The sequence below is a fragment of the Halyomorpha halys genome, unplaced genomic scaffold (assembly GCF_000696795.3).
Source record: "Halyomorpha halys isolate HHAL.00 unplaced genomic scaffold, Hhal_1.1 Scaffold385.1, whole genome shotgun sequence".
NCBI classification, from domain to species: Eukaryota; Metazoa; Arthropoda; class Insecta; order Hemiptera; family Pentatomidae; genus Halyomorpha; species Halyomorpha halys.
This window is the reverse complement of record NW_027112337.1, coordinates 938,768-949,149: the sequence shown is the minus strand read 5'-3', so window position 1 is coordinate 949,149 and position 10,382 is coordinate 938,768. Positions and strand designations below refer to the sequence as shown.

General features: G+C 32.0%; 1 protein-coding gene across 2 annotated transcripts in view; it reads right to left on the bottom strand.

Moving 5' to 3' along the window:
• LOC106682043 (phosphoribosylformylglycinamidine synthase) overlaps positions 1-10,382 on the bottom strand; it is a gene marked incomplete at its 3' end in the record, with an annotated part of 47,329 nt that extends 36,947 nt beyond the window's left edge. The window contains 4 exon segments of one of the 2 annotated variants that reach the window (XM_014422676.3): positions 4,688-4,838; positions 6,871-7,018; positions 8,436-8,701; positions 10,250-10,382. In XM_014422676.3, the coding sequence (XP_014278162.1) occupies positions 4,688-4,838; positions 6,871-7,018; positions 8,436-8,701 (565 nt within the window). 2 annotated transcript variants of the gene reach the window in all.

Genomic DNA, 10,382 nt, shown 5'->3' with positions numbered 1-10,382 from the left:
TCAAGAAATAGTGCTAAAGAATAATATTCAGAAAGTAAATCATTTGCCAAAACCCCTAACTGCTGTGCGACAATCAATGTTTACATGCAACATCGAGACAGGTTTTGGTTTTTGAGATTCATTCATGGTTTGGGTGCGATTGGGAAATGATGTTTCCAGGATGAGGAGGTCCTCATCAATTTCTGTCCAGCAAGGATGGACATCTTGAAAAAAGAGGACAACCAAGAGTCACCCAAGAAGAAAAGCAACTCTGAGTTTGGATTGCCTGGTGAGAGGACATTCCGTTGGCTGGAAGCGGGAAAGATTGGAAGCCATTTTTGTGAGAGAGACATAGCTTTTTGGAAGGACAGGAAGCCATTTTTGACGGTAGGACATAGCATTATAGAAACAAAGATACCAAGAATCATCAAAAGAAAATTGTGAAATTGGTTAGTTTTGTTATACCTAAATTTAAATACATGTGTAAAAGAGTTATTAATTTAATTAAGTGTTAAGTAAAAGTGTCTGTTTCTGATTGCCTAGAAATCCGCCCTGAGATTAAGAGTCTTTTATATTATAAAATTTAAATAAAATTCTATTATCTGTTAAATATTAAAGTTTTTAATTTAAACCCAAGCTATCTCTTTTATATTTGAAATTAGTTTAAAACGATTAAAATTCTTTTTCTTTTATTTTAAATAATTTTAAATTATTACAATATATATATCTTATGAGTAGTCGAGTAAAAATAATTTTAAAAAAAGGAAAAAGGCGCACAGAAATAACACACGAACTTGCTGAAATAATACTGATTTGTTTCTCCTCTTAATCTTCTTTATATACATTTAGGGCTGATAATATGCCTAGTCATCCTATAACTCCCCCCCTACCAGTTTATGAACAGTCCTCATAAGCTCTGAAAAATTATTAACATAATATTGGAATATTAAATTACAAAAAGGAAAACTAAGACCTGAAAGAGAAAAAAAACAAAGATAGAAAGAATAAATATATACAATTCACATTCTAAAATATACAACTTTGGTACTCTCTAGTACTATATAAAAACATCACAGTTATTCTGAAAAAAAACAAAAAACAATTAAATAAAACTATACTTCTGCGTAGTAATGAATCCCCTATTAACATTTTTCTAACGCACTCCTGTTCTTTAAGTATACAAAATAAAATGAAACAACCAAACAAGCTATATAAACTTTTCTAATGCACTCCTGTTTATCACCCATACAAACTAAAATAAAAAACTTTACATGTGTGCTGAGATGAGGACACTCCAGAATTCTATGGCATTCCTGATATTGGGAACTTCGGTTGTTCTATGTGGACTGTTCTTCTCTTTTTGAGCTCATTGACATTCTCTATTGTAACCACATTGTGGTCTCTAATGACAAGCACCCAGAATGGACTCTTATATCTCTGTAGCTGCTTACTTCTGTTTGTACCTACCTGGTGATAAATAATTGTCCCGATTTTTACCTCCCCGCTAATGTATCGAACATTTGAATTATGCCGAGCTATGCATTTAGTCTTTTCCCGCACAATTCTCTTTCTGACCTTGCTCCATAACTTGTGGAACACCATACCATTATTTATGACCTCATTTTCACCACCTGCTGTGGCCCTATAATTCTGTCCGCGCCCTGTAAGCCCAAAAAGGATTTTGAAGGGAGAAAACCCCGATATAATATGAATGGAATGGGTATAGGCCACAATCGCTTTTGTCATCGCTTCCTCGGGTTCCAATCCCTTGTCAAGCTGATAGACCCCTAAATGATCGCTCAAGGTGCTATTGAGTCGTAGCATATCCACCATCCTCAAGCAATGACTGAATGTCCGGGCTATCACTTATTGTTCCAAACACCACAGACATTAAGAAACTGCCTCAAATCTCCAGCAGGCTTCCCCCTGGTCTTCGTCAATGACATTTATCGTTATCCCCCAGACAGCCAATCCACAACATTCCTCATGGATAATGATAATCCTCGTGGATGACTCCTTCAATTTACCTTCCCTTGGAGTGATCGGTGATCAGTGTGGACCCTAAATTTTCTCCCAAATACGTAGGGTTGGAAGTGATCCACAGCCCATACTATCTCTAACAATTCCCTCTCCAGGGCACTGTATTGCACTTCGGTATCCATGAGATGTCTACTCGCATACGCCACTGGGCAAACTATCTCTAAACCCTACTGAGACAACATCACTCCCAGTGTGTACAAACTTGCATCGGTTGTGATTGTGAATTGTCATTTGAAGTCAGGAAAAGCTAGCACCAGCTCTTTTTGTAGCTGCTCCATGCACTTGTGGATATTAAACACCATGGCCAGTGTCACAGTCATTCGGCTGCCTATCTTCAGGAGGTTATTAATAGGAACCAAATACTTGGCCATTTCTGGCACAAAACGCCGGAAGTAATTCATAGCCCTTAATAACTGCCGAATTCCTTTGATATCTCTAGTCACCGTCATCTTTCAAATGGCCTCAACTTTTTATGTATCTGGTTTATTCCCAAATATTTCTATGTTCCATCAGCTGATTGATTCAATCACCTGACGGCCTTTCTCAGCTGACATCTCACTCAGGCCGTAACTTTCAAGATGTCCACCCTTGAGCTAGACAAGAGATGATGAGGACCTCCTCATCCAGGAAACGTCATTCCCTGCCGTAACGAATGCTCAAAAACCAAGCTCTGTTCCTTCCCCTTCTGTAGGAGTTCGTTCTCAACATCGATCATAGTACTACGGTTTTGAGTTTTTTCTTATGATTTCCTTTATGAATAATTTTCTTCAATATTTATTCTTGACTTATATTTTTTCTTAAATTTACTATAACTACAATTATGATGAGAAGTTAAATAAAGTTTTTAAAATATTTGAATCCACTTCAATTTTATTATCTACTTTATTTCCTAACCGTGTAATTACAACACTGCAACTTTTATGGATCTCTATAATGGTTGTTTCAATTTTATCCCATAAATTTTGGAACATTTTTTCTCACTTTTTAGTCTGTTCATCAAATATTTTTCTTTGCTTTTCATTCTGTTCTTGAAGTCTTTTGTTTAATTTCTTTGCATTATTGTTTATCATCATTAGTTGTTGAAACATCGTTTTAACATCAAAATGATCACTATTTTCAACATTTGAATTTAAATCCGAATTTGTTCCCACTAATTTAATATCATGGAGGCTATTTAATAGAATCACATCTTTAGGATCACTACCCCCAGTTACCTGTACGTTATCCTCCATCATAGTTAAGTTATAAAAACAAACTTATTCAAATTTAACTCATTTAAAAGCTGTGTCCTGATTGCCATGATCTAATTTGTGTAGAATTAGGCCACACTTGTTGGGCAACAATTTATGTAATATTCAAGAATAATTTAAAATAAAATAAATATAATTTTATATAGTTTTAACTTTTTCTCAATTCTAAAGTATAGTTTTGAATATGAAAAAGTTAAATATTAAATAAATATGAGAATTTTTATTTTAAATTAAAATATAATATTATCGACTCTTGATCTCAGGGCGGGTTTCTAGGCAATCAGAACAGAAACTTTTTTTACCAATAACACTTAATTAAATTAATACCTCTTTTACAAATGTATTTAATTTTAGGTAGAACAAAACTAACCAATTTCAAAGAATCTTCTTTTGATGATTTTCTCAACAAACTAACACTGACTGTTGGGAATATTTCAGTAAACAAACACTAATGAAACAAAGCATTGGTCCTCTAACAGTTTTTTTCTCACTTCTCATCCACCAAAGTGTGTTGTTTCGGGATTCAAAGGATATAAAGGAGTCCTTTATTCTTCTTGGGTGACTCTTCAATGTCCTCTTTTTCAAGATGTCCACCCTTGAGCTAGACAAGAGATGATGAAGACCTCCTCATCCAGGAAACATCATTCCCCGCCATAACGAATGCTCAAAAACTAAGCTTTCTTCCATTCCCTTCTATAGGAGTTCGTTCTCAACAACGATTATAGCACTATGGTTTTGAGATTTTTCTTATGATTTCCTTTATGAATAATTTTCTTCAATATTTATTCTTGACTTATATTTTTTCTTAAATTTACTGTAACTACAATTATGATGGGAAGTTAAATAAAGTTTTTAAAATATTTGAATCTGTTTAACATGGCCGTTAAACTATTTGAGTTTTTTTGACTGCACCCGGACTATATTCCATTCATTAATAGACACGGACAATCAACAATCTTCCAGTATAACTAAGATCATTTATATATAAAAATAACTATTTACTCATAAAAGAGGAAATTACAATATATATACTACTTTTATTGATTTCAGTTTTGTCTACTTGTTTATAAAATCATATAGCATGATTGCATTGTATGTTATGAGATAGTCTCATTCTTTTAGTTCTGATCTGAGATATATTATATTCATCAGATAAAATAAATATAAACATTTTTTCTTTACTGCCCCTCAATTATGACTATTAGAGTTAGAGAAATACTGTTAATAACAACTCTTTCTCCCCCCCATTACCATTAGACAAGTTAGCCAAATTGAACTAATTAGTAAATGAAATTAATTAACTTAAATTTCATTAAAGATAAATATTTAATAGAGCAAATAGCATAGTAATATATATCAAGATAAAAAGTTGAAAATGTAATATTTCTGTAGATTCACTTTGTAATTAATAATATTACCCAATTTCGTATTCAATTCTTCTAGTGCCTTACGGCCTCCATTTATTATATCAACTTCAGCCCAGTTCTCAGGAATTATACCATGGTTGAAACTTTTGATAGGTTCATAATACTGACATTCAGTCATTCTGTCATGAAGCAATGACGTAGTCTAAAATATAAATTAAAAAAAAATGTTAATCCTTTCTGACATATGGTATATGTGTGCGTTATACATAAGATATAATTGGAAAGACAAACAAAATTTTTTCAATAAATGGATATTAGGAATAAAAATATGAATTCAAATGTTAACAGCAAACAGGTCCAAGACACTAAGGTCAGCTACTTACACTTTAGACATTAGGTTGGATACAATATTCACCAGAAACTCCAAAAGACAACCTACCCTACTTTATTGACCAGATGAGGAAAGAATCAACTAATTTAATGGGAATGGAAGTCTATATGAAAGATTTAGGCATAAATTTAAGCATATAATGAGGCAAATATTCCTCTGTATTTCAAGCAGAGGTATTGCTAAACTATAGGTAACCACATATATGGACTTTATCATTTCTGATAAGGCTAGTAAATTTTAAGCTTTAGAAAACTATCCCATGGTAACATCAACACTTTTGGAAGAGAGCAAACAGGCATTAGAAACACATGCTTCATTTTAAGAACCTCTAACTAGTATGGGTTCCTGGTCAATGGAAATCGTAGGAAAAAAAAAAACTGATCAGCTTACAAGAAAGGTTGCTGAATTCCCTCCCACTTGACCAGAACTCACATTAGGTATCTCATAATTATAACCAATGTAAAGAGGTCTTTGATTAGACATGAATAAGACAGTGGAGGGAACATGTTGGGATAAGACAAGTCAAACTGTTAATTATATAACACCCTTCTTCTATAACAAAGTGAATCCTATAACTAAATAGAAGTGAACTACAATTCATAATCAGAGTACTTACAAGTCATTGCAGACTTAAAGGATATTTAAAGATTTGTGGTGTAGTAGGTGACGAAACCTGCCAATTATGCAGTTAGGAACAGAAGACGGTTCTATACTATGTAACAGATGGTAACTAATACGTGATCTAGGGAGCTTATAGGGTTCTGATAAAAACCTGGGGCACAAATCTTCCTCCAATGAATTATCACCCTCCCCACTTTTGAAGTACATCAGGAAAACCAGAAGGTTTGACAGGAAGGAAAAAAAGTTGTCCATTGATATTGGGGTAAAAAAACTGCCTGATAGGCCTACTTGATAGATACCCCCCCCCCTCCCTCCATTCTAGTAAAAAGGTTAACAATGTTACACATTCTTTGAAAATACTGTGCTACTAAATCCAAGAATCCTGGTTCTAATCCAGCTGTGGCAGATAATTATTTATTCTGTTACTGCAGCCATGAGTCAATCCTCAGGAGCAATCCGGAGACCACCCAGCCTTTGTAAAGTGGGCACCCTTAATAGGAGAAAAATCATATAGCTTAGTTTATGAAGATTATAAGTTATTCTTATTTTTTTTGAAAATTTGTTGGTTTTCATGCTTCAAATTCCTTTTATTTTTTTTTTTAAATTACAACCCACTACTGCATTAGCCCCATTCCCACCTAATGGGAGTGGAAATAATGCCTTGAATTCACGTAAAAACCAACAATTTTCATAGGGCAAATACAAACAAACCCGTCTGTAAAACCAAAAAAATAGTTGTTATGGTAAAATGTACTTTTGTTTTCCAATGAGAATGATCTCTAGTTTTAAAACAGAAAAACATGGTTTACACAAAGGTAGAGACAACAACTCCTATTTTTTTTAAAAACAACACAATATGAACAACATTTTATTTATTAAAACCTACTGTTGTGAAAAGGGTAAAAACCTCTATCAGTAGCAGCCTCTAGCCTTTTCATTTAGGTTGGGTCTCTAAACCTTTATTGGTTCCATTAATTGGGGTGATAAAAATAAATAAATTGAAATAAAATAATTTTACATAACAAATAACTATATTCTACCAATACAAAATAATCGTAAAACCACCAAAAACATTTTGATCAAAATTAGCAATGGACACACTGTACCTGCCCCTTGTGATTATTATTAAGATAGTTATAGTTAGTATCATTACCCACAATACTTTAAATTTTGTATTCAAAATTTTAACTTACAATTAGTATATTTTAATATCACAACTAACCTGTTCTAATACAGAATCACTTAAATTCATTTCATTAGACCAGTGAACAAGATATCTAATTGAGACTTCAAGTCTTGTAACATTCTTCAAGCCCATTGAATGACAAATGGATACAGCATTGCTTGAGAATGCAGTTGAAAAGTTCAACCTGTTGTTTAAAAAAAAAAATTAAGTAATTAGTAAATTGTATTTAAAGTATTTCTTTTAAAAATTGGAATGTACAACTGAACAAAATATTTTTATTGTCTGATATTATTTCAGATTATTATTTGAAATTGTTTAACTTTTTTTAAAAACTCTAAATAATAAGTATAGTAAAAGCCTAAAGATCAAATTTATTAATAATAATTTGTCTAATTTGGCTATTTATCAGCCATTTTCAAGTTTATTCTCAAACAATTTTAAATACTACTAATCCTTAGAAGAATTATTTTTTTATAAAATGTGAGCCAATAAAATAAAATAAAATTTTTCTGAATAATAGACTCAAAAAACTTTTATTTTAATTAAAAACCATTATGCATTATTTTATCGTAAACTTCTTCAAAGTGCTAAATCCTACTCAATTTATAGATGCTAACATATGACATACAATTCATTTATCTACTGAGCCAGAAGCTTAGAGGTCAAAACAATACCTCAGTATCTTTAATATCTTTAAGGCACTATTTCACTGAGGCAAAACTTAATGAAATAAGTCATAATACTTGTTTCCTCATGCCTCTTGAATATAAGCCTGTAACTATATGCATAAAATTTAATAATGTCACATGCAAAATTGGTTTTCCCACATTGCTCGCACTTTGTAGTATGGATCGGAAATGATTTCATTGAGGCAACTTCAATTTAACACATCACGTTTCTATAAACAGTTGTTTAGTAATAGCTATGTGTTGAAAAAAAAAATTCACTTTCACTTTCAATTTTTTCACTCCCAATGAAAATTTGAACACAAATTACAGATTTCTTCTTCTACCCCAGCTACCACACAATTCTATTTACTCACCAACTGCTTAAATTTAGAATTTTTAGGTCTAACATCAATATAATAACTAATTCTGTTCTTCTTTAATTTGAATAAATGAGATGATAATCTTCAATAAATTACAAGCTATTTCGATTATTACAATCCATATTGTATTATAAAACGTGTACCAATATACAGACCATTGAAAATTATGACAATGTTCGAGGAGATCCTTAGTGTTTATTCAATGAAATGACTAGGTGTAGCCTAAAAATTGCTTATGTGGAATTGTGTCTATATATTGACTGACTCTTTAACAAAATTTCGATCCCTTTTTGAAATAGATTAAGTCAAGCATCTGGAAGTCAATTTAGAAAAGACACTTAATCCTCTAAATATAAGCCTCTTTTAGGAGCTAATAGTTTGATGTTTCTTCAAATGGTTAGTAGATTAATAATGTAGCTAGATTGTAATGGACTAAATAAGTTTTTCAAGATATCAGAAAAATAGAGATTGGAATAAAATTGGCTGCTTAATTTTTGATAAAATCTCATATCCTTAAGAACTATCATATTGAAATAAAATTATACAAAATTACCTAGGCCCAATCTCAATTAAACTTTTGCCTGGACAACTGTATAAAAAGGGTTCTTCTCTTGTACTTTCTGGATTTAAAGGACATGACAGAAGCCAAAGTAACTTTTTTATTTCATTGGAATCCAAGGGGTGATGAACACTTAGATTAAAACATATCTCAGAACTAAGGTCAATCACTTCTGAAGTAATTTCTTGGATTTCTTTTAATTTAGCAGCTTTTTGTCCTTCAGACAAACCTGGAGTTCTGTAGAAGTGTACAACTTCCATCTGAAACAGAATTAAAAATTAATTACATGAACATTGAATAAATAATAAAATTATAATTAAAACTTCAAAATAAGTAACATATAGATACCATAGACAACGAGCTCTAAAAGCGGAAAGACGATCACTAAACTTGATAATTATTATTCAATCCAGAAAGGGCAAGAGATTATCTCTTAACACACGTCACTTTAACAGATAAATATTAAGTAATCCATAACCAAAATAAAATTGTTATATATATATATATACGTTCGTAACTGATACGTAAAAAAAACGTAATCAAATCTTCTATCAAACAGTTTTGCTGGTAACAAGAAATTATCAATATTTGATAAATTGAATTTCGGCGGTTTTGTTCCAACAAGTTGTTCCATAGCACAACAAACATAGAAGAATAAACTTGTAAATGTGAAAATAGAATAAACAATATACTCTAGTATATTCTTTGAAGTTCATCGCATTTGTTAACCTTGTTAATAGCAGGTTTTTAGTGAAAAACATAATCAGGAAATCTATAATTTAATTAATAAATATAAGTATTCGACCGGTTTTATGAGCATAATCCATACAATTAATGAGAATCATAATAGCCTGTTAATCAAAAACCTATTCCAATCTTCGTTTCCTGACCCCAAGCCTGAAATTATTATTTATAAAAATATTCTCAACTATTAACTGTTTCGAGCGAACCAAATTAATTTAATAATTAAGGACAATTTACTCAAGCATTTCATTTAAGTATATAATATGAAGTTATTCCCAATAAACCAGAGAGGTCTCCGGAGTTTATTTGCACCAGTAGGAAAAATTCGCAGAAATGTTACCGTAGAGTCAGAAAAGCGGTTGTGCATGAAAGGAACAGGTACAAGGTTTTTAGAAATAAGTCGGGAGACGATTATACGGTGGCATATATTAATGGAGGTAGATAAGGAAAGCGTAATAATAAATAAGTTGAGACTGTTCTTAGAAATGAGAATATCAAAGCTCGAAGATTTTGAAATGAGGGATATGTCAAAAGGACATATGTATAGAGAATCATGCGTATGACAGCAGATGCGAGGATGGAAAAGAAATACCATGGAAAAAATGGGGCGGCGAGGTGGACAGAGACGCTTATCAATCAGGAGTGAACGACATATCACGTGCATAAAAAGGTATTTATATTTTTAATAAATGGAATATGGTCCGGGTGTGGTAAACAAAAAAAACTCAAATAGTGATAACTACTTTAATAGAACCAACGATTCGCCCCACGTTGCAGAGCTTCGTCAGGGCTGTTTTGACAGAAGACAATGTCAGTCAAAGTCAGACTCTGGCAAGGCCAGACAAGGTAGATTGGATAAACATAATACACCATACTGTATAGTCTTAACGAATCGAGTTGCTGAAGAAAGGAGGATTTGTCTTGAAAAATGGATGAGTAACGCTCCTGAACACTCTGTGAATGATAGGTGTAGGGGCTATAGTCTTTTTAAAAAAAAAGGAGAAATAAGAGAGATGAAGAATAAACAAAACCTCAATATTATATTATCTTACATTAACACTTACATTAATGGTTACAGAATAATCTCAATAATAACAGAAAAAGTCCCTCACAACTCAGAAGTCAAATTACAACTAATATAACTTTCAGCGAACTAGGATAAATATACGCACTCTCACTTTTATTATCACTGTTCTC